This window comes from Emydura macquarii, unplaced genomic scaffold (assembly GCF_026122565.2).
Source record: "Emydura macquarii macquarii isolate MOO-44397 ecotype Brisbane River unplaced genomic scaffold, CSIRO-AGI_Emac_v2 contig_1045, whole genome shotgun sequence".
Classification (NCBI taxonomy): domain Eukaryota; kingdom Metazoa; phylum Chordata; order Testudines; family Chelidae; genus Emydura; species Emydura macquarii.
In genome coordinates this window covers 9,520,179-9,544,143 of record NW_027131182.1, presented here as the reverse complement: position 1 = coordinate 9,544,143, position 23,965 = coordinate 9,520,179, and the positions used below count along the sequence as shown (strand labels likewise).

General features: G+C 41.4%; 1 protein-coding gene across 2 annotated transcripts; it reads left to right on the top strand.

Moving 5' to 3' along the window:
• The first annotated feature begins 996 nt into the window (after nucleotides 1-996).
• Nucleotides 997-23,965, top strand: NARS1 (asparaginyl-tRNA synthetase 1). 2 transcript variants are annotated; one of them, XM_067545449.1, is made up of 15 exons: nucleotides 997-1,151; nucleotides 5,765-5,847; nucleotides 6,116-6,181; nucleotides 6,293-6,385; nucleotides 7,020-7,109; nucleotides 8,577-8,655; nucleotides 9,590-9,660; nucleotides 9,955-10,041; nucleotides 13,229-13,450; nucleotides 13,640-13,839; nucleotides 14,311-14,446; nucleotides 16,940-17,053; nucleotides 19,680-19,811; nucleotides 20,938-21,069; nucleotides 21,752-23,965. In XM_067545449.1, the coding sequence occupies exons 1-15, from the start codon at nucleotides 1,109-1,111 to the stop codon at nucleotides 21,881-21,883; spliced, it is 1,680 nt and encodes a 559-aa protein (XP_067401550.1). In that variant the 5' UTR covers nucleotides 997-1,108; the 3' UTR covers nucleotides 21,884-23,965. The 2 variants fall into 2 exon arrangements, with proteins under 2 accessions (XP_067401550.1, XP_067401549.1); XM_067545448.1 differs by lacking the exon at nucleotides 997-1,151 and adding an exon at nucleotides 3,492-3,573.

Below are 23,965 nucleotides of genomic sequence, written 5' to 3'. Positions count from 1 at the left end.
GAGTCAGACTCCATTTCCCGCTGTTTAGAGGGGCTAAAAAGGTGCAAAGGGGGCACATTGGAGGTGGGGATGGTCAGGATGTAATATGGGGACATAATTTTACCTGCCTGGGGAGTGAAGCCGCTGGAGGTGGGAGTGGGGGAGGGAGTTAATGAGCCAGGGTTAGCCCAGGGGGAGGCCCTGCCAGCCCAAGGCAAAATCCCAGCCCAGGGAGGGGCAGAGGGGGTCACCACCTTTTTCCCCGCAGGCATCATGTAGTAAACGCCCAATTAAGTCCCAAGGCCCCTGAAGTACAGGGCGCCTACGAAACATAGTAGGAAGCAGGGAGGTAACAGCAGAGGTGCAGGCATGGGGGGGGGGGGGTGTTGTTATTTAAAGATCCATCAACCTGTCTCCGAAAACAAAGTGGGCTTTGTGAGGCTCTCCTAATGCAGCTGTTCGTCAGGTGCAATTATTGGTCACGGGCTGGCACTAGACGGCATCTCTCTGTGTGAAATCCAGCCCGGGCGGCGTCTGCCAGCAGTCGCTGCTATCCCCAACCCTGCCCGTGCCAGCGGCTGGGTCTGCCCTACTCTACAGCGCCCCAGCCCCTTCCCTGAGCAGCCTCCACGCCGGCTGCTGCCTCTCGCTTCCTCCCACAAGCACGGCAGGTGGGAACAGGGCCCCGGGGCGGCCTCAGCCACAGGACAGGAGCTAAGAGTGAACCGAGCCGAGCCGGCCCCTGTCACAATCGGGCGTCGCGGCCTCCCTGCGCTTCGCGTTCAGCGCGCCCCGGGCCCCGCCGGCTGCGATCCCCCGGCCCGGCCCGTCTGCCCGGCGGCAGGGCTGAACCATCCCCACCCCCACGCGGAGCCCGGCAGGCGGGTGTCTCCGCTGCTGACTGACTGACTGACGGCAGCGGTGGCCAATCCCGGCGCGGCCTCGCCTGACTTCTGGGCCAATGAGCTGCCTGCGCCGGGGCGGGGGCTGCGGACTCACGGTGGAGACTGATGCAATCCCGCCGCCGCCGCAGCGCTGGGAGTGGGTGCGGAGAGCCGGTTACTGCTGCTGCTGCTGCTGCATAACCCGCCGCCGGGCCGGGCCTAAGGGGAGAGCCGCCGCCGCCGCGATGTCTGCGCTCCTCATCCGCGAGACCGGGGATCTGGCTCTGGGTGAGTCCCTGCGGGGGCGGGCGGTAGCCTGAGGTGGAGGGGCCCGCGCGCGCGCAGGCCGTGTCCCTGTCCCTGTGAACGAGCAGGTGCTTCTCGGGCCCGGGATCCCCCCCGTCCCCGTCCCCCCGCGCGGGAAGCCGCAGCCTGGCGGCCTCCAGCCTGTCGTGGTGCCTGGTGAGCAGCGCCGCTCCGGGAAGGACACGTTGCTCCAGCAGTCGCGTTAGTCATAGACAAGGGCTTGGCCTGCTGAGGTCCCTCGCCCAGGGCTCTGAAGCAAAGGAGGCAGCCATGGGACTGGAGGGAAGGGCCTCTCAGGGGTCAGTAACTGGTTAAAAGACAGGAGAGGAAAGGCGGGAATAAAGGGTGAACTTTCATCTCGGAGAGAGGTATGTGGCAAGGTTTCCCTCCCCACGGGTACTGGGACCAGTGCTATTCAACTGTTCCTTAATGAGCTGGGGAAAGGGACAGCTGGGGAGGTGGCGAAGTTTGCAGGGGATACAAAATGATGCAAGATAGTTAGGTCCAAATCCAGCTGTGACGAGTTGAGATTTCACAAAACTGTGTGACGGGGCAACAAAATGGCAGATGAAATTCAATATTGAAAAATGCAAAGAAGTGCACATTGGAAAACATAATCTCAACTGTACATACAAAATGATGGGATCTAAATTAGCAATAACCTTTCAAGAAAGAGATCTTAGAGGCATGGTGAATAGTTCTCTGAAAACATCTGCTCAATGCACAACTACAGTCAAAGAATGTTGGAAACTGTTAGGAAAAGGATAGATAAACAGAAAATATCATAATGCCACTTTATAAATCCATGGTACACCTATATCTTGAATTCTGCATGCAGTTCTGGTTGCCCCATCTCAAAAAAGAGATGTCTTAGAATTGGAAAAGAAGAGCAACGAAAATAAGGAGTAATGGATGGCTTCCATGTGACAAGAGATTAAAAAGACCAAGACTGTTCATCTTAGAAAAGAGAGCATGTCTAGTGGGGTGTTGAAGGGGTCAGTCTGGGTCCCAAACTGGTCAGTATTTTCATTATTGACTTGGATGATGGAGTGGAGTAGATGACAGTAAGTTTAGGGGTGGGTTGCAAGCACTTTGGAGGGCAGGATTAGAATTGAAAAAGACCTTGACACATTTAGAGAATTGGTCTGAAATCAACAAGATGAAATTGAGTAAAGACAAGTGCAAAGTCCTTCACTCAGGAAGGAAAAAATAAATACAGCTCCAAAATGGGAAATAACTGGCTACGTGATGTACTGCTGAAAAGGATCTGGGGGTTATAGTGGATCATAAATCTGAACCAAAAATGTGATGCAGTTGTGAAAAAAGACTAATATCATTCTGGGATATATTAACAGGAGTGTTGTATGTAATACATGGGAGGTAGTTGTTCTTTTCTACTCTGCACTAGTGAGGCCTTGGCTGGAGTATTGTGTCTAATTCTGGGTGCCGTTCTTTATGTGAACAAATTGGGAAAGTCCAGAGGAGTGCAAAAATTGATTAAAAAAAAATTACTATAAGGGTAGTTAAGCTCTGAAATAGGCTTCCAAGGAAGCTTGTGGAATCCTCATCATTGGAGGTTTTTAAAACAGGTTGGACAAACATCTGTCATGTATGGTCTAGGTTTACTTGGTCCTGCATGAGTGCAGGGGGCTGGACTTCCTGACCTCTTGAGGTCCCATCCAGCACTACATTTCTGTGATTCTGTGTGTGTCTCTCTCTGTTTGTGTGTGTGTGTCTCTAGATGTAGGCGCAGATGTATACACACAAGCTTGAATTTAGGAACTTAAGAATTGCTGTTGCAGGTCTGGCCAGTGATCCATCAAAATTGATATTCTTTCTCTCTGGAATTGACCAGCACTGGATGTTTTAGAAGAAAGTGTGAAAGTTCTGTAATGGACAATTTTGCAATAACATGTCCAGGAGTGTATGGGGAGAGATATGTAACTCCACATAGTATCTGGCTTATCTCCTGAAACATGAATGCCGATATCCCTTATGTGTTATCCTAGCTAGTTTAACTGGATATTCTTAACATTAGTAAGAATCAAAAAAGGGCACATTTATACCAATCTGTGTGCTACAGTAGTAATATGTGATAAATAGGTCCACATGTTAACTATGAAATATGGCTACTAAAAAAAACACAACAAAACACCTTTTTTGTTCCATACTTTAATTCTGTTGCTTGTTAATTTCCCCAGGTGTAATATCCCTAATTATTTTTGCTATAAGTGTCTTATTTACTCTCTCTCTGTCACTTCTTGTTTTATATATTCTTATCATATTTCTTTGTTTTCTCCCTAAACTAAATAGTCCTAATCTTTTTAGTCTCGTTTTATGGAAGCTTTTCCAGTATTTCATTGCCTTTTGTCAGGGGTGAACAGATCTGAACATGGTATTCAAGGTGAGGGTGTGCCATCAATTTATAGAATGTCATAGTGTTGCTCCCTATTCCTTTCTTAATACAACCTGACATGCAGAGTGTTTGCTTAATTGACCACCACTGTACGTTGGGCAAGTACTTTTGTTGAACCATCCTCTGTGATGACCAAGTCTCTTTCCTGAGTGGTTACAGTTAAAGTAGACCCCATCAGTGTATAGGAGTATCTAAAACTTCCAACATATTTCACCTTGTGCTTGTCTGTACTGAATTTAATCTATTATGTTACCTAATTGCTGGGCTATGAATTATTACCAGAATAGTGTAAATGGATTGGTCCTTTCTTGTATTCCAGACTTCAAGAAAAAGGGGCCACCTCATGCAATTAGAAAGTGGTAAATTTGGAACAAATAAACGAGTTTTGTGGTGCAGGTTGCCACCAAATCAAGTGCTATACAAAGATATTTATTAAGGGCTGATAACAGTTGTTCATTGCTTTTGCAGTTGTAAAAGATAAAGGTAAACCACAGCTGTGCATCAGTACATGGTTCTTTACCCCAAAAGCCCTCCTCTTCCATCAGTAATTGTACAATTAGCTATGTGCATTGCATTTGTTTTTGTTGCCTTCCTCTGAAGTCTGCAGTTCTAGATATCAGATTCAATGAGCTAATGGTCTGCTTCAATACAGCAAATTCTACATAACTGAGTTATTGTGCATGTCTTACTATTTAGAGAGCAGACACACAGATGGGAGAATAAAAGGAGCATCACCAGTAAGGATGGTAGAGGAAAAAAAACACAGTAATGGGGAAGTTGTGCAATAGACATCATAGAAAGCATTCTGAAAACAGCTAATGGAGTAAGAATGTATCCTAAAGGAATCAGAACAGAAAGAAAAGTGCATCATAATAAAAAAGCATTATGCTGTCAGATAACCAATGTTTCAAATAGTTATATTAAACCAAAGACTCTTATTTTCCTGTTATGGGAAAAAAGTACACTGAGAAGTCACTCCTAAATTTTGCAACGTTTGGGACTTGCAACATTCACATCCATCACCTTGAAAAGCACAAAAATCTAGCGTGCAGTCATGATTAGTTGGTATCAAGTAAGGTACATGTATCTCTGCAAGGAGAAGAGGAACAGACTTTTTGTTTTAGAATGAACCCTTGGGAGTGGTATTCTTAAAAGTACCAATGGAAGTTGCGTGCCCAGTTTCTGTTGTCAGCGCTTATCTCCCTTAGTCACTTTTGACAGTAATACATTAGGTCTCTAGTGGTCATTTACCACCCTTATGTTAAATTGGTTGTAATCTTTAACTACAGTACACCACTACTGAGTTAATAAGAACATAGGAATTACCATACTGGATCAGATCTAAGATCTGACCCAGTATCCTGTCTCTGACAGTGGTTAGCATCAGAAGCTTCAGAGGAACATGTAAGAAACCCTGCAATAGACAGATGTGGGATAATCTTTCTCTCATATTAGGTCTCATACTAGTCTGTCTACTACACTGAAGAGTAAACCTGGGGTTTCAGTCTTGAGCCTTAGCAGTCCCCTCCCCCCTCATCTGCACACACATTGCACTAGCCCAGGATCCCAGGATGCCACAGGCGTGGAGAGGCCAAACCTGAGTCAAGCCAGGACCCAGGATTCAAGTCTATGGCTTTGCGGTGTAGATGCAACCCCAGAAGTTATTCCAAAGTCCCACAGGCTGACTTTCTTTGTCCTCTGTCAGTGAAGTTTGGTGGACAATCAAGTTTTCCCACACTGCACCATGAACAAAGGGCTAGAGCTACCACATTTTCGGAGGGCTCTAGGAAGTCTGGGATATGGGTGGTTGGACTCAGGCCTGCATAATGCAGTGAAGAACTGTGGAGCCCCAGGTTGGAACCCAGGTTTCATTAGTTCCTAACCTAGGGGTCACAGATGAGTGTAGAGGCTCAAGCTCTAAGTTAACAAACCCAGGGTCTGTGAACTAGAGTTCTGCTAAACCTGGGCTTACATTTCAGTGTAGACATGCCCTGAAAGTTAGAGATTGTCTTAAAACCTGAAGCATGAGGCTTAATGTCTCTTTAAAAATGTGCGTTTTCATTAATTACGATAGGGCTGAATATTTTTGATAGCCATATAAATGTCCAGTCCCTTTTTTAATCTTGCCAAGTTTTGTACGTGTTTTAAAATACCTGCATGTGCTTGTTCTGTATTATAGGAGAGATGTATGTTTCTGAACGTGAGGGCTGTGATTCTACTGGTGATGGAACAGAGAAGAAGCCTTTCAAAACTGCTCTGAAGGTATCTGCAGAAAACACAGTCTATTTCAAGTCCTGTTGTTTCACTTCCAGCCAACAGCCAATTATTTATTTATTATTTATTTAGTAAACTAGCGGTGGGCCAGATTTAAGCTGCTGCTCTCTGTATATTTAAATCATATATATCTTCACACCTAATCATCACTGATGTGTTTTGTAAATATAGAATGCTCAACATATTATCTCATTGCCATTCTGACTTGGGTACTCTTACAACAAAACTGATTTTTTCATTTTTTTTTTCATTTAAGGCTTTGATGACAGCAGGAAAGGAACCATTTCCTACTATTTATGTGGACTCTCAAAAAGAAAATGAGGTGATGTAATTTATAATGTATATTTTTAATTAGATGAGATGTTTGGATTCCTTTTTTCAAGACACAAATGTCTTTTTTCTCTCCCTCTACCATTCTTCTGGATCCATCTAGAGATGGGATGTTATTTCTAAGTCACAAATGAAGAATGTCAAAAAAACATGGAACAGAGAACAAATGAAGAATGAAGCTAGGGAGAAGAAAGAGGTGGGTTATAAAATCTCCTTGTGTAAACTGGCAAGTCGGGAGCACTTGGCTCATTTAGAAATTAAAAAATTCCTGAAAGTGGTATATGTTAATCTTGAGTGCGCTTTTATATTGGTGGATGAAGGCAAAGTGATCTGTAATACACTAGTCAGAGTTACAACTTTCAAGCCCATTTCTTGTAAGCCCAGATACGTTTAATTTTGACAAAGGAGGGCAGAGAAAATTAAACGTAACAGTCTCTATTCTTTTCTTGGATATATGATTTGACTCCCATTGTCTTCAGTGTATATGTTAATAAGTTGTATTCACTGTATCAAGACAAGCAGATGGTCTATATCAGGGATGGGATGAGTTTCTATACATTTTGGATCTCTCTAAACTCCTCCAACCCTCTGTGAACCAGGTGAAGAGCACTTCTAGGAAATGTTTCGTGTCCTGGAAATTGCATCTATGTATCTTAGGACAGATTTTTGACCTGTTGGAGTAGTGCTGAGATTGTATGTAAGCACTCATCTTTAGAGATGTACATTAGGGTTTAGAACTGCTATCTGGAGGGCGTGATTCTGGTGTAAGAAGCCAATTGTAGTTATCATTAACACCAGTACATTGTTTATTAAATACTTCTTAAAATTAGGCAGAAGACATCTTGCGACGAGAAAAAAACCTGGAGGAAGCTAAGAAAATTACTATCAAGAATGATTCCAGTCTTCCAGAGCCTAATTGCGTGAGTGAAATCTAATGCACTTGATAAGAAGCCCCGTAACAATCTCTTGTTATAAACAACATGATTCTGAGGAGTTCTCTGCACCATCACTAGCTGTTGAAGATCACTATACTGTTCCTTCCCTGAGATTTTACTCTCTCTGGTCATTGGTATATCCTCATATATTTCATCTCCCTTATGCACCTGACAGTTCACTGAGCCTGCTTGACTTTAATTTTGGACTGTCCCACTATATATGCACCAAAGGGAAAGAGTCAGGTTGTACTTTTGTTTGAAACAGCCTGATGAGGGGTTATTTTTAATTGATAAAAGGGGCCTTTGTTTAAAATCTCCACAACAGAAGGATTTTTGCCACAGTGGGAGATGGAGAAAATATTGCTGATTGGAAAATGTAGGTTGAATTAATATGTAATATGTATAGGCCCAAGTTCTACTGAGTTGTATTCATGCAGCCACACTGAAGTCAGTGAGGTTTTGCAAGTCTAAATGAGAGATGAATTGGGAAGCAAAAAATAAACGTTCTGCTAGATCACAGTCTTGAAGACACTCCTTACAACATGCGTGAAAGAATTTTGCTTTGAGATTTCCACTCCCAACACAAGCAAATGGATAGTGTGCTCAGTTACATTGAAGTTCGTCTCTGTCTGTCCCTGGCCAATGCACTGTAGCAGTTCCAGATTGCAGTTGGCTGGGGCTTTAAAACTTACTAACAGATAACTAGATAGGTATAAAGAGCAACACCAGCCTACCAGTTGGGGAGTCGTTCTGAACACAGCAGTTTGTCAATACCTCAACAGGGACTTTGTGATGGTATTCAGGCCACGCCAAACATGAAATGCATCAAAAAGTGCCAGTTACCTAAAATTCTAACTCATTATCCTTTCTCATTTTGGCTTCTAACTGAGCTCATATCTTACTGAGTAATTTTAAAAATTAGTGCAGAAAAGGCCATTCAGACCTTCCAGTGAAGGAAAGCTATATGTTCAGTCTCTTGCCCGGATTGATGTGGCAGTTTGGTGTATGCTGAAGAATAAGTAATAACTGAGAGGCATGGTTCTCAAGTGGATTTTACATGTGCTAACTGTTGTATTCACATCAGATGTAAAACCAAATTCCTGATTACTTGTGGTTGCCATCTGACAAAGCATGACTGTTAAGCAGAATGTAATAACCCAACATAAAATTTGGTCAGGACATCAGGGATGCTTAAACACATACCTTTCTATTTTTTACTAGATAGGATATTCTTCGCTTCTTGCCCTAAACTGTTGTGCAATATTGATGGGTGCTATTCAATCCTTGTTGTGCTCTATCTCAGCTGTCAGTGCATTTCAGTGGTTAGAAGAAGTTATTTCTGGGTGCATGTCTGTATGTCCATGAAGCATTTGGAAATGAAAGGCACTGTCTAAATGTCAGATTGTTATGATTTATCTCTGTGGTTCATTGACTTTTATCTGTGCCTTACAGGTGAAGATTCGTGCTCTAGAGGCACACAGAGGCCAACGGGTGAAGGTTTTTGGCTGGGTCCACAGGTTACGCAGACAAGGTAAACAGTCCTTAATATAGATAAGGTAAATAGCTAGCCCTTAAAAGTAATTAAGCCAGTGCAGAGAGGAGGAAGTAGTAGTAGTAATCCAAGATATAGAGTGTCACAGGCCACATTCTGGCTCACCTTGCTCATGCTAGAAAAGTGGTGAGGTGCGGGGAAGATGAACAGCTTCTGTAGCACTTGGTAAAGCTTTCCATTCCAGTCTTAGCTCCACTGATGCTTCATAGACATCATGTGCCAGGTATCCTAGGAGGACTGAACTAGGTGTGACCAAGGGCTTGGGGATCAGAGTCTGATGCTCACTGCCCTGCCTTAACAATCCCTATTGCATAGGATACTATGCGATCTACTGTTTCTCCCCAGAAGGAAAAACTTTAACAAGAGGGGTTTCTTTAGTTGTGGATGGTAGGGGCTACATTGCTTTCCAGACAACAGCTGTAACTTAGGCCTGTATATTCAGCACCTCCATATGGCAAGTCCAAAGGGCCTGGGCCTATATATTCAGCAGTATATAGCACCTCTGTATAGCAGGTCCAACGGCCTGGCCCTGAGAACATCCAACGCTGTTTGTCAAATTATTGGGGGGTAAAATCCTGACCCTATTGAGATCAACCTTTGACTTTGGTGGAGCCAGGATTTTGCCATGGGGGAGTTGGGTGCCTAATGTCCCTAGAATTAGACCCTACCTATGACTTCATCTTTCTTTATCTTTTGGTGCAAAAAACACAGTTCTGTGGAAAAGGTTTTATCATCCAGCAACTGCTTAGTGTGCAAGTTTCTGATATTTATTAGTGATCATTCATGAGCAACCTTTAACGAACAAACCCTGAAAATAAACTGCCTGGGTAACATTTGCTGTTTGTGGACCTGCTGACCTGAATCAAGTGATAGTTTTGTCTGATGAGTCCGGGTTTTTGTTTTTGTTAACTAGGAAAAAATTTGATGTTCCTTGTGTTGAGGGATGGTACTGGATTTCTTCAATGTGTCTTGTCAGATGAACTGGTGAGTTGTGAGGTTTTATTTTGTTCTGTAATGAAAAAAGAAACTGTCAATACCCAGTGTTGTTTCCTTTATATGGACCACTTGAAAGTTTGAGTTGAAACTTTCCATAAAACTCTAATGAATTAAACCATAGTATGGTTAAGGAGTTTCTTTTCCTCACTCGTACCACTGGAGTTTTTCTTATTCACAGAATGAGTTAATGATAGGATTATGAACCTTCTGTCTTTGTCTCTGGACTCTTGTAGAGTTTGTACTCTAGCTGTAAATTAAAAATCTTTCTTTTTTTCCCTGTAGTGTCAGTGTTACAATGGCATGATCCTCTCTACAGAGAGCAGTGTGGCAGTGTATGGTACACTAAACCTTGTTCCTGAAGGCAAGCAGGTGAGGGCATTAATTGCGGCTGTGGATTTGGGATCCCCCCTACCCCCTCTTCATTCAGTCATATGGCACAATATGACCCTTTTTGGGGAAGGGGGAAGGGGAGGAGGGGGAGCAGGGGGAAAGAACTCTTAATTAATTTAAATGGGAATTTCTGCTAAAAAATTGATGGCATGATATGGCTCAGAGAGAGAGAGAGTGTTTGTGCGTGCATGCATTCGTTCGTTTGTTCTAACTGGGTAATATTTCTATTTTATCTTTTTGCTGAAATTGCATTTTCTTAGGATATTAAGAGGAGGAGTATTGTCTTAAATATAGACATAGCTTTAATTTTCCTGAGAAGTGGGGTGAAATTTTTTAAAGGATTGTTTTGGTGGTGATGTGGTGCTTCTCAACTCTCCTCTATAGCTGATATTTGTCTTTGTAGGCTAACCTGTGAGAGCATGGAAACTAATTTGGTGTCTCCTTTTTTTGTTGAGGGGGATGCAAAACCATGTAGCCTGCAAACTGATCTTTAACACTGTTTGTGTTCTTTAATGATGATTTCAGCGTCATTTATAATTACTGGAAATGTATAAAAATACAATAAGGTTTTAGACCAAAAACATAATAGTGTTTATGCTTATTTAGTACCTTATAATTGATCATGTAAATTTGAGATTGGAATAATTCCATTAACACTAATGAAGTCCTTCACATCTGGAGCTAGGGTCAGTTCCACAATAAGTAACTTCATAAAGGATGCCCATAAAAGAGTTCAAATTGAATGTAGAGCAGGGGGAATTTTCCAGGAATTCATATGGGGAGAAAAATTGAATAAAGATGATCCAAAGTTTCAGGATATCCTTAAATATAATAATGTATAGTAAATATAATTCCAATAAAACTAATTAATAGTAAGGCTTCTGTTTTCTAATATCTTCTGAATTGCACTTTGTCTAATTCATTCACAATTATCAGGTGTCTGCTGCGGAATAAATAGGAATCCATATTGTAAAACCGATACTTGAATATAATTTCTTGATGTTTGTTGGATTTTGCTGTGTTTAAAAAAAAAAAAAAAAAAATTTATTCAGAGAATGAAAAACAAGAGAAAAATACAAGGTCATTCTGATACTGTTGAAAGCAGCTATTAAAGAGCCAACTTTGAAAAAGACTAGACTGTTCAACTAGCCACAGATGTTAAGACAGAATGGGACAAATTCTGCCTAATTTATGCTCTTAGCAGCCCTGTTGATATTCAGTATTCTGGGTTCTGCCCTCAGGTACACTGAGTTCCCATTGACTATAGCTCAGTCTGCAGTGAGACTTTAACTTATGTTGTAGACCTTCTTGGAGAATATTTAAGGTGTGGGTTTTGTTAGAAAGGTGTTAATTTATTCAGAAATTTCATCATACAATGGAAATGTATTTACTTCCACACAAACACTTATGCATATTTTATTGATTCTAGAAAGTTCAGAGAGGGGAAAAAGAAATAGGGCCAAACAAGTCACGATCCAGGCTATCTACCTTCTGTTTCACACAGTTTAGGAGGCATGTTCGAATACCGTTCAGCAAACCTGTTCCCAAAATGCTACAGCCAGCCAGTGTGTGCCCAACAGTGTTAGAGTTGTGTTTTTAAAAAACCTGGGCTATAACATGCTATCTGGCAGTATCGGCACAGGAGGGGAAAACAGTGCTAGAAACCTGTTAGCTGGCACTGTGTGTTTTAAAACTGGTTAATTCTCTGTCACTCTGTGGAGACTGACTGCATCCATAAGAGAACTTGTCTAAAGAACCCAGCCCCAATTGTACTGGAGCCTTCAGCTGCTAGTATCAAGTTAAAATGATATTATCAGGTCAGAAATAACTTATTTTAAAAGCACAATAATTTCCTTTCCTTTGTTAGTAATAACACTTGAGGTTATTAAAACTCTAACGTTTAACTATTTTGTGCTTTTTGTTTACTATTTATGTTCATCTCATTATTGCATTACTGCCTCTGTCATTTTGGAGAGTGAAAAACTAGAGAGTTTCATTTTCTGATTCTTTTGCTTTAGCAAATGGTGTAATGTTTGGGGTGCTGACACTACTACAGATGCTATTTAAACTCCAAAATGGACAATTTGTTTTCAGTATCTTAAAAATTCTGTTGAAATGCTGGTTTTGTGAAACCTTATATTTCTTGGCAAAATCTAAGTTTTGCCCCAAACTGCTTGATGATGTCTCTAAGTTAATGTAGTTTTTCCACAGGCTTCACAATTTAGGGGAAAAAATATTTTTGTGCATTGTGCATCCAGAGGGGACTTATGGAGTCCTAAGCATACAAACATTTGCTTGTAGAGCAAATGGTTGTACCCTTTATAAGATCAGCATAGTCCCTGAGGAGTGCATCACCCCTGTTTGTTCTATCTCAGCCGGAACAGACAAGTAAGATTTGTTGTGTTTCCATGTTCAGCAGTTAGCTAAAATTAATAAAGGGAAGGTTTTCTGCTTTCATAAGGGGGGGAAATTCAGCCCAATGAAGAAAGCTCACAAAAGCCCCCCGTCCCATGCAGGCACTGGGATGAATTTCCTCCATAGTCTATATATGTCTCCCATCATATGAGCTATATAGTCTACCATCATATGAGCAACTCCCATTGACTTCAGTGAGAGTTGCATGTGTTCTTCAGCAGGCTCAAAAATATACAAAGGTCAGACTACCTTGGATTCCTATCAAGGGTGATCTTGTACACAGTGTTCCAAATGTGGGTATTTTTATGGGAGGAGGGGAGAGATTTTTTCACTGTATTCACAAGAGTAGCTGTTATTTGGAAACATTAACAAGATACCTCGGACCATGCAAGTTTTGATGATGATAAATCTTTTACACTGAGTAACTTTTCTTATTAATCAGCAGTAGCACATAATGCCCCTGTATTTAAATCAGTGGTCTAGATAATGCTTAGTCCTGCCTTGAATGCAGGGGACTGGACTAGAAGACATCTCTAAGTCCTTTCCAATCCTATGATCCCACCCCAGTCTTGGGTTGCAAATCATTTTTCTAAAGGTGGCATTGTTGAATTACAAATAATGGCATTTTAAAAAATATTGCCTTTCTCAGCAGGCCTTGTACATCTAGAGTTCATTTAGGATACCAAGTTACCATTTTTAGGTGACAATACCAAACTCCTAATGTGTGTGTTGTCTCTTCTAAAACCTGTAGGCTCCAGGAGGCCATGAGTTGATTTGTGACTTTTGGGAGTTGATTGGTCTGGCTCCAGCTGGAGGGGCTGATAACCTGATCAATGAGGAATCAGATGTTGATGTGCAGCTTAACAATAGGTATATGATGATCCGAGGAGAAAACATGTCCAAAATCCTCAAGGTGCGCTCCATGGTCATACAGTGCTTCAGGGATCACTTTTTTGACAATGGATATTATGAAGTAAGTGTATCATCCTTGGTTACAAATTGGTTTCATTTAATCTCTCCTTCTTCAGAGTCTCAGTGGCACTTCTGAATATGCTGCATAGACTTTGAGCTGAGTTACACAAAAGTTACTTATCAATTAAAAGATCACTTTCTAACTGTTTTTATAGACCTAATTCTTAATGAGGTTTTTTTTTTTAAACAGGTCACTCCACCAACGCTAGTCCAGACACAGGTTGAAGGAGGCTCCACGCTATTCAAACTGGATTATTTTGGTGAAGAGGCATACTTGACACAGTCATCCCAGCTGTACCTAGAGACCTGCATTCCTGCGTTAGGAGATACGTTTTGCATCGCCCAGTCATACAGAGCTGAGCAGTCCAGGACGCGCAGACACCTGGCAGAGTATGGGAATGATCATAGTATAAGTATGAATGTATTTAGAAAGCAAGGGAGCAGCAGTCAGTCAGAAACAATAGGACTCTACAAAAAGAAAGGTAGAGCATTATGCTAATATGCAGGGTGCTGACCAAAGCTACTTTGGAAATGTCCTGTTCCCAAGGACAGTGGATAGGAGGCAAAACATTAGAGGGACTTTCTCCACCTGGACATAGAGGAATCAGTGTATTTTATTGAGTTTCTGTTGTTGGGATATGCTGTGGATGCCATTGAAGTTGTGAAGGGAATAAGGTTGGAAGCTAGCTAGGTAGCTAGTAGGAGGGAGAGGGCAAAATGGCAATTGGGATGAAAATCCTCCCCTCTCATAGGGATTCTGTCTTCATTACTCCCATCCTCTTGCTTTGAATGGCTGATGGAAGGAGGGGAAGTATCTTCATTCAGATGAGTAAAACTTAATGGTGTGATCTTGTTCTTTAGATATACTCACATTGAAGCTGAATGTCCTTTCATGACGTTTGAAGACTTGTTGACCCGTCTGGAGAATTTGGTGTGTGATGTGGTGGACAGAGTCTTGAAATCATCTGTATCAACCTTGCTGTATGACCTAAACCCGGTATGTGGTGGTGTGGAAAGTCCTTGGCTTGTTCTGATAAGCACTGCCTTCCTCCTACTTGTTCAGTCCCTGGTAGAACCTGGGATTGAGGGAGGTGAGATACAGCTCAGCTCAGAGCAGAGAGTGAGGTCTTTCCTTAAACAGGTGAATGTGTCAAGTCTGCTAATGCAAATATAAGTTCTAACCCAGCCCTGTGTCCTAGCAGATGGAAACTTTCTCTTGGCATAGTGTCGTGTAGTCCTATCTGCAATGTGCTTGGAACTGGTCAGTGTATACCACCCGGTCTTGATGTATCTAATGCATCCATGCACAAAGGGGGCCAACTGCCTGAGTGGTCTTATATAAGTCCCCTGGATCCTGATGAGACCATTCTGTGGGTTCAGAAAGCTGCATGTGGACATACTGGGATGGATGCTCTGTTTGCACACACTCCGTACTTGAGACACCACCAGGTAATTTACCGAAGGCTCCCAGAAAGCCCACTGCACTGCATAAGTGCACACTCCATGCAGATAAGATCCAAGACCTATAGAGGAAACCTCATTGGCACAGCTCTTCTGGGCGGGGGTGAGGGGGGAATAAGGGAGATAAGATACTGAGAGTGAATGTGGATGCGTAAATACATTATTTTAAAAAATACACAATTTGAAATCATCCATCCTATTAAATCAACAACAAAAAAGTAAGTTAGAAAAAGCAAATCCTTCATGATTTGAGTTGTTACAAGCAGTTGATGGAAAATCATACATTTACTGTATGTTAACTCAGTATTGGTTTGTGTCTGTCATTCAGATAATTTAAAGCATGGTTCTTAATAAGGCTTTTGATATTGTCTCACATGACCTCATAAACGAACTAGGGAAATACAACCTAGATGGAGCTACTATAAGGTGGGTGCGAAAGTGATTGGGAAAAAAACATTCCCAGAGAGAAGTTATCAGTCATTCACAGTCAAGCTGGAAGGGCATATCAAGTGAGGTCCTGCAGGCATCAGTTCTGGGTCCGGTTCTGTTCAGTATCTTCATCAATGATTTAGATAATGGCATAGAGAGTACACTTTAAAAGTTTGCGAATGATACCAAGCTGGGAGGGGTTGCACGTGCTTTGGAGGATCGAATTAAAATTCAAAATGATCTGGACAAACTGAAGAAATGGTCTGAAGTAAATAGGATGAAATTTAATAAGGACGAATGCAAAGTACAATCAGTTGCACACACACAAAATGGGAAATGACTGCCTAGGAAGAAGTATTGCGGAAAGGGATCTGGAGGTCAGTGGATCACAAGCTAAATATGAGTCAACAGTGTTACACTTGAAAAAACAAACATCATTCTGGGATGTATTAGCAGGAGTGTTGTAAGCAAGACACAAGAAGAAATTCTTACACTCTACTTCACGCTGATTAAGCTTCAGCTGGAATATTGTGTCCAATTCTGGGCACCACATTTCAGGAAAGATTTGGACAAATTGGAAAGATCCAGTGAAGAGCAATAAAAATAATTAAAGGTCTATGAGGGAAGATTTATTAAATTGGGTTTATTTAGTCTGGAGAAGAGACTGCGTGGCATGATAACAGTTTTCAAGTACATAAAAGGTCATGAGGAGGGAGAAAAATTGTTCTGGTTAACTCCTGAGGATAGAACAAGAGGCAATGGGCTTAAATTGCAGTAAGGGCGGTTTAGGTTGGACATTAGGAAAAACTTCCTAACTAGCTAGGCTCTGGAATAAATTGCCTAGGGGGTTGGTGGAATCTGTCATTGGAGATTTTTAAGAGCAGGTTGGACAGACACCTAACAGGAGTGGTCTAGATAATGCTTGGTTCTGCTTTGAGTGCAGGGGAATGGACTAGCAGACCTCTTGAGGTCCCTTCCTGTCCTATGATTCCATAGTTCTTTTATCAAAGGATTCTCTGTCATATCTGCTCTGTTTAAAAATACTTTTTCTCTAAGTACCAGCATCACAAACTCTTCCTTGGATCTGAAAGCCCAGCTGTATTCATTCTGGCTACAGCGCCTTTCCCGGTTTGTTTCATAGAAGATTAGGGTTGAAAGGGACCTCAGGAGGTCATCTAATCCAAGCCCCTGCTCAAAGCAGGACCAACCCCAACTAAATCATCCCAGCCAGGGCTTTGTCTAGCCGCACCTTAAATCTCTAAGGATGGAGATTCCACCACCTCCCTAGGTAACCCACTCCAATGCAGTTTCAGCGGAAGAATCTTTATAAGTAAGTTGTTTAAAGCATGAGCTAGAAAAGAGTCTTTCTTGCTCTTTCTAAGCTTTTTTTGGCTATGCACTGGTAACAGGAAAGCTTGTGTTGCTCACCAAAGTAGGCAGATAGGACTCTGAATACAGACAGGGAATTAGATCTCCTGTGTAGGAAGGTGCCTTTTTTTGGTAACCTGGCTACTTTCCTAACTCTTAACTGTACTTCTAAAAGGAAGTGACCTTTCAAACAACACTAATGTTTTTTCATGTGTCTAATCTTACATTGCAGAACTTCCAGCCCCCCAAACGCCCATTCAAACGAATGAACTATACAGATGCCATTACATGGCTAAGGGAACATGATGTGAAGAAGGAAGATGGCACTTACTATGAATTCGGAGAAGTAAGACCCCTTCCCCCCTCTATTTTTTTGAGATCTTAAAAAGTTGGAGCTCAACTTTGAAAGTGTACAGTACCTGGGGTTTCTTTTTAAATTTGTGTGACTGGATCATAATGCAATAAATGCGAACAGTGGTTTTATAAAGTACCTATTGTGGGTTTTTCGGGGGTTTGTGGTTGTTGGTTTTTTTTTGGTATGGCCTGGTCTTCTAGCTGTCTAAAGGGTAATGTTGATTAATGGGGGCAGGATTTTTTTAAGCCAGTCCTCCTGAATACTGGGTTTCAGAAACTATTTTCCAGTTTGCAGACATGGCATGGGAGCCTGAGGCTCCATAGGAAAATCCGTGTGAGGAGGAACCCTAGTGCAGGCACTCCCTCATGTGTTGTGCTGCCGTTCTCCTCCCACTGCTGTGTACTTCTCTCCTAGAGTGCAGGGTAAGTGAGAGGAATGGATGTCACAATGCCACTGGGTTTGAAAGAGAACTTGCCATATAGGTTTAAAAAAAAATGTTTGGCAAGTACACATTGTTTGTTTCAGTCAAAATATCAGTTTAAAAAAACCCAAAATTTGGATTAAAAATTTTGGTCAAAAATTGTATTTAAATGCACTGGGTAAAAAAAAATTAAAATGTAGGTTTAAAAAAAATTGGATTATTTCAGTCCAAAAATCAAGAAATTTGAATCAAGAAAACTTAAAAATTGTATTATTTTGGCCCAAAAAGCTTTTGATCGAAAAGTTTGAGAAATTTGGGTCAAAACGTTTTGGTGTAAAGGTCCAACCTCCCTCTTCTCATTCTCTTTTCTCCTTTTCAAATTGTACTGGGCCTGTGCTTTTTGTTGTAGTCCTCCCTCCTGCTCCCTTCCGCAGAGGGCTGGGCATAGCTGGAGAGCATACAATCTACTCCATTGCCCCCTCTGTCTCACTCCTTTCTGGATATAGGGCCCTGTGCACCCTCTTCTGTGTATAGCAAAGGAGACAAAATTATGCTTTTGTGACCTTGACATAGTCCAGATCCTGAGAGGGGCTGTGCCTTTGCAGTTTCCGGTGCAACCAGTGAAAGCCCAGGGTGCTCCATCCCTTTTCAGCATGTGGCCCAGAGTTTCTAGGGTCTGGTTTATCTTTCTAAGTTTTGTCACACAATTTGGCATTCTTTATGCATTGCAAGTCAGGCTGAAGCTGCCTCTGGTTTGAGTTGTCATGTCTTTGGTGCTGTCAATGCCTGACTTGACCCAGCATTGGCAAGGCCATGTTATATTTTAAATTTGTAAGATACTTTTGATCTACATGTAGAAGTTAACAATGGAAGTGAACACTGACCAACATGAAGGATTAAGTTAAATTTGTCATTAATTGGAGAAGTATTGCTTGCATCTGTTGGAATTAAACTTAATTTCTTACTTCCTACACTACCTATTGCAACCAAAGGCAACCATAGTTAGAGAATGGTCATAAATTCATCCAGACTGGAATTCCACCTTTTAAGTTGTGCTTTGGTTTTGATGGAGTTGAGAACCCACACGGGTGATGTTACATGTTTGTATAAACTAGATAAAATAATACGAAAAGGGATATTTCATTGTAGTTGCATTATATGTTGGATCATGTGAAACACGTTACCATAGATTTGACTATATGATACTTAATGATTATTTAATAAGTTACTTATAGCATTGCTGGTATTTTCTGCCTATCTAATAAGGGTATTAAACTGCCCAATTATTTTTTTTAATAGTAAAACTCCTGAATTGATGAAATTAAAACTTGTGGAGTGATCTTGCTATGTGTCCTTAAACTTTAGTAACTTTAAAGTCAGGAGGTTTTGATGTAGAGATGCATATAACTTGTCTTTAGCTGGTCATTCAAGATAATTTTATGCAATATATAGATCAGTGTTTCTCAATTAAATTTGGCTACGGAACCCTTTTGAACTCGAGAAATAATTGCGGAACCCCCCAGACTCTTAACAGTATTTTTACATATGGGGCCAAAAAAATGTCGAAATAAACAAATTATATGCAAACAGTTTCTCAATTAAATATAAATTAAATTACACTTGCACTCCATACCCTCCGCCGAAAAATCCAGGACATCTTCCCTTTTTCGGCGGCGTGGAGAGCAGCTGCTCTCGGAACCCTAACAGTGTTCCCATGGAACCCCAGGGTTCTGCAGAACACCAATTGAGAAACACTGATATAGATTAAAGGAAGTGCTTTAAACAGCTCTCAACAGTGAGACCTAATGCCCGTGGGATGTATCACAAGGCTGGATTTCGGGGCCAGATAAAACTAGCCTCTGTGTAATGGTAACTGATCATCTGAAAGAATTCAACTCTCTTCTCAGTTTCCAGAGTAGGACTGGCAGTTTTTCCTAGTGTCTTAGCTGTTCCTAGTTGTTATCCCTCTGATATGCAATGAATATTCTGATGCAAAATATTTTTTCCCTGACTGTTCATTTAACCTCTTGGAGTTTGATTAAAATTGCTCTTTCTTTCATCCCCTAAAGCCACCCTCATGCCTCTCTTGTTATCCTGTGTGGTGTTTGTGCCTGACATCAGTAGGAGAAAAGCCTAGTGCTGAATTCGAGCAGTGTTTCTGGCCATAAATGTTAATAAAGTCTTGTTTAACCTCAGGATATCCCAGAAGCTCCTGAGAGACTGATGACAGACACCATTAATGAACCAATCTTGCTGTGTCGATTTCCTGCAGAGATAAAGTCCTTCTACATGCAGCGTTGTCCTGAGGATTCCCGGCTTACTGAATCTGTCAGTTTGTGTCACGCAGTATCCGTAATTTCTTTGAGAGGGGATGTGTGCTTGTGTGTTTATATTCACATACAACTGTAATAAATGACTGGGTGGGAGAATAAAGTGGGATAGCTTTCATTGAAATAATATTTTTGCATGTCTGTGCATGGCTTGTTTATTTTAAAAAAAGAAATATTGAAGGAACTGTACACCAGCCCTGAAAGGAATAAATGTCAGCACTTTACCAGGGCTTTCTTTTAGACTGATCACACACAATGCTATATAAAGATGGTATTTGGTCTAATAGTGTGAGGAGAAGAATGGTCTTATGGTTAAAGCACATGACCAGAGGTCAGGAGGGCTGGGTGCTATTTTTAGCTGTGCTACATTTTGTGTGTATGAGGAGAGATTTAAAAGACTGGGACTATTCAACTTGGAAAATAAATGACTAGTGGGGGATTTGATAGAGGTCTATAAAATCATGGATGGCGTGGAGAAAGTGAATAGGGAAGTGTTATTTATCCCTTCACATAACATAAAAACTAGGGGTCACCTGATGAGATTAAGGGGCATAAGGCTTAGTACAAACAAGAGGAAGTACTTTTTCACACAATGCACAATCAGCCTCTGGAATTTGTTGCCATGGGATATTGTGGAGGCCAAAAGTATAACTAGGTTCCAAAAAGAATTAGCTAAATTCATGGAGAATAGGTCTATCAATGGCTATTAGCCAAAATGGTCAGGGATGTAACCCCAGGCTCTGGGTGTCTCTCAGCATCTGACTGCCAGAAGCTGGGACTGGATGACAGGAGATGAGTCACTCGAAATTGCCCTGTTCTGTTCATTTCCTCTGAAGCATTTGGCACTGGCCACTGTCAGACACCAGATACTGGGCTAGATGGACAGTTGATCTGACGTAGTAGGGCCATTCTTACGTATTTGGATAAGTTAATCAGTCTCTTTGCTCAGATTCCGCTCTTGTAAAATGGAGCTAATAGGACTTGGATTCTCCAGCAGTGTTCTTTAGAAGTGCTATCAAGCTAACCTTTTACGCCTATCAATGTTTTTGGGTTGGTTCTTTTTTTCCCCCTCCTAGCAAGTAGCTTATGTGTAATAGGTTGACCTTTTGTCTTGTCTGTTTTAGGTTGATGTATTGATGCCCAATGTTGGTGAGATTGTTGGAGGGTCAATGCGTATCTGGGACAGTGATGAACTACTAGCGGGTTATAAGCGGGAAGATATTGACCCCACACCTTACTACTGGTATACAGATCAGGTATGTGAATAGATTTTACTCCCGGCATGCAAAGGATGTGGCTTCTTTAAGATCATACTAAAATGATAGTAAAAATTAATCTGGACAGTTTATTTTAGAGGGATCAGGATTTCTCTGTGTTTTGGCCATGTGAGCCATTACATCTTGCAACTGGTTGCTGCCTGTTGCGGGGTAGTTTTTTGGCTATTGAAATTGCTTTTGCTTGCTGCAGTGCATACAGGCCCTATTGGAGCTCCCTGCTTGGGGGCTGTAATGCAGCCTGGAAATGGTTGGACACGTGAGTGCAAAAGACAGTACCCTGTAGTTCCTCTTGGCAGCTTCCAAGTTTAGAAATGTTTTTGCCCTCAGTGGACAAAAGGAGTAGCTTAACTATCCATCAGCAATAGTTGTAGGGGGAGGGGAATAGATTGGAGAAGGACAAAAGGGGAAAAGAAGGGAGCGGAGTAAAAGAATTGTCTTTCACCTTCCTCTTTCCTTCCTGCTCCCTCTTTCCCACTCCTTTCTTTTCTGGATGGTAAATATCTGTAATTGGACACACACACATTCAGTAGGATGAGCCATTTTAGTTTCCCCATTTGTCATTCAGAATGTGATCCCTAGAGTGTGATGATTTTTTTTTGTATCCCTGTGTTAAAAGCTGATGAGTTTTTAAAATATTTCCTCTTTGCATTTTGTTCCACAGCGTAAATATGGCACATGCCCTCATGGTGGGTACGGCTTGGGCTTAGAACGCTTCTTAACATGGATTTTGAACAGACACCACATCCGTGACGTATGTCTGTACCCACGCTTCGTCCAACGCTGCAAACCTTAACCATTTCCTTAGGAGAAATTTAACAGAAAATCAAAGCAACTTTTAAAATCCTACACATGGGGGGAGGGGAACAGTGCACTGTGAAAACCTAGGGTCCATCCGAGGGCAAGAACTACTACTCCCTGTTGCTTGAGCCATAAAGTAGTATAGTTTTACTAAAACAATCATCTAATTTAGCAGCTGAAAAGGTGAAATTCTGCTTATTTGGAAGGTAACATCATTTAAAAAAATCTGAATCTATGGAAAAATTGCTGTTATTTTAATAACACCCATCTATTAGGGGTATTGCAGCTTGTAGCTCATAGTAGAGTTTTCATATTAGATTGACATTTGAATCATGCAGTGTACAGTACTTAATATGCAGTATTTATTTCTCCTGTGACTTTAACAAAACATTGGGGGCATTTGCCTTTCTTAGAACATAAACCCAGTTACTTTTACATCTGTGATTTGGCGTTTGTTTTGGTTAAATCACAAGGCAGATCTCTTAAAGTTACAAGTAATATTGTGTGTTAATTTGAGTGTGTGCACCAGAATTTGATAAAGATGGAATCATGTTAATCGTTAGAAATAAATTAGGACAGTTGGGCCCAATCCTTCACTTATCCAAGCAAAACTCTCACTGCAGTCAGTAGGAGTGTAGGATTGACCACATCCTCCTAATAGAAAAAGATCTGCTTGCTTTTGACAGATTTCATTAATTTGGAAATGATTGCTTCAGTTCTGCAAGGTGCAGAGAGCACCCTCAGCTGCTGTTGATATCTGCCAGAGATCAGTGGTCTACACCTTGTGAAACTGGGCCCTTTAACAGGACCAGCCACTGTACAGCCTGCATGTTGAAATAGGGCAAGATGGGTGTTTTCTTAGAATGCTTCTCCTGTACACCTGCATGTGAGTCCCCTTAATCGGTTGGTCAGTGTTGCATGACACATAGGAAGGAAACTTAACTTTAAAGACATTTATGCAATTTGGTAACTTTGCACCTGAAATCCAGTTTAATTTCAGCATTATATGATGATTGGATTGGTGTCCTCTTTAAGAGTATTTTGATCTCAGGAGCATATTTTCACAGGTCAGTAATTTCTTGTCTCCCTGATGGCTCTATACAGACCAAAGTTTGGGTAGTGAATTCAGTGTACTGTTTCTGTTTCTTCTCTATGGGTTCCCTCAATGATTGTAATCAAATGTTACTTAATTATGAAGTGTCTTGAGCTGTCAGAATGCATTTTAGCCATAAATTAGATAAACCTTACTGGAACAAATAGTAGGCGGATTATTTGAAACCTACTTGGATACCTGCCTTGGGACCTAGTCTGGACTTTTCATCTATACTGTATCTGTAAACTGTTAAATTTCACATTTCTATAACAACACCTTGTTTTTCGTTTTAGAATCTTGCATATTGCGCATACAAACCAGTCCAATCTGCTGTCAATAAATTTATTGTAACATACAAAAATGTATGTAATTTTGGACTGTCTCCTTTTTGTACTTGTCCTTTTGCTTCCCACTGTTACATTACTTCCTTAATATACTGCACCCTGTTAAAGAATGTGTCTATGTGGGAAAACTCAGGAAAGTTAAACTGAACTAAAGGTGTGAATTTAAAGCACATTAATTAAAGTGCATTAAACCTCTTGCTCTCACTCAGAAGTAAAATGGCATTAGTTTGTTTTAGCTTAATCCCTTTTGGGTAAAAGGAATAAAAAAATCTGCATCTGACCCAGGTCATCTGACTTGGCTTCAAGGGACTCAGGTTCTGGGGCTCAAAAATTGCTGTGTAGATATTTGATCTTGATCTGGAGCCCAAGCTCTGGGACCCTCCCCCCTCACATGGTCCCAGAGCTTGTGCTCCAGTCAGAGCCCAAAAGTTTACACAGCAACTTTTAGCTCTGCAGCCCCAGCCCTCTTGGCCTGGATCAGCTGACCTGGGTCAGCTGTGCTGCAGGGCTTTTATGCCCATGTAGATGTACCCTTTGAGGGCATTTAGATTAAAGGGAACTACAGTTACTTTGGAATGAGCATGTCCACACAGGGATATAATGTGCTTTAATTACTGTACTTTAAATTCACACACTTTAG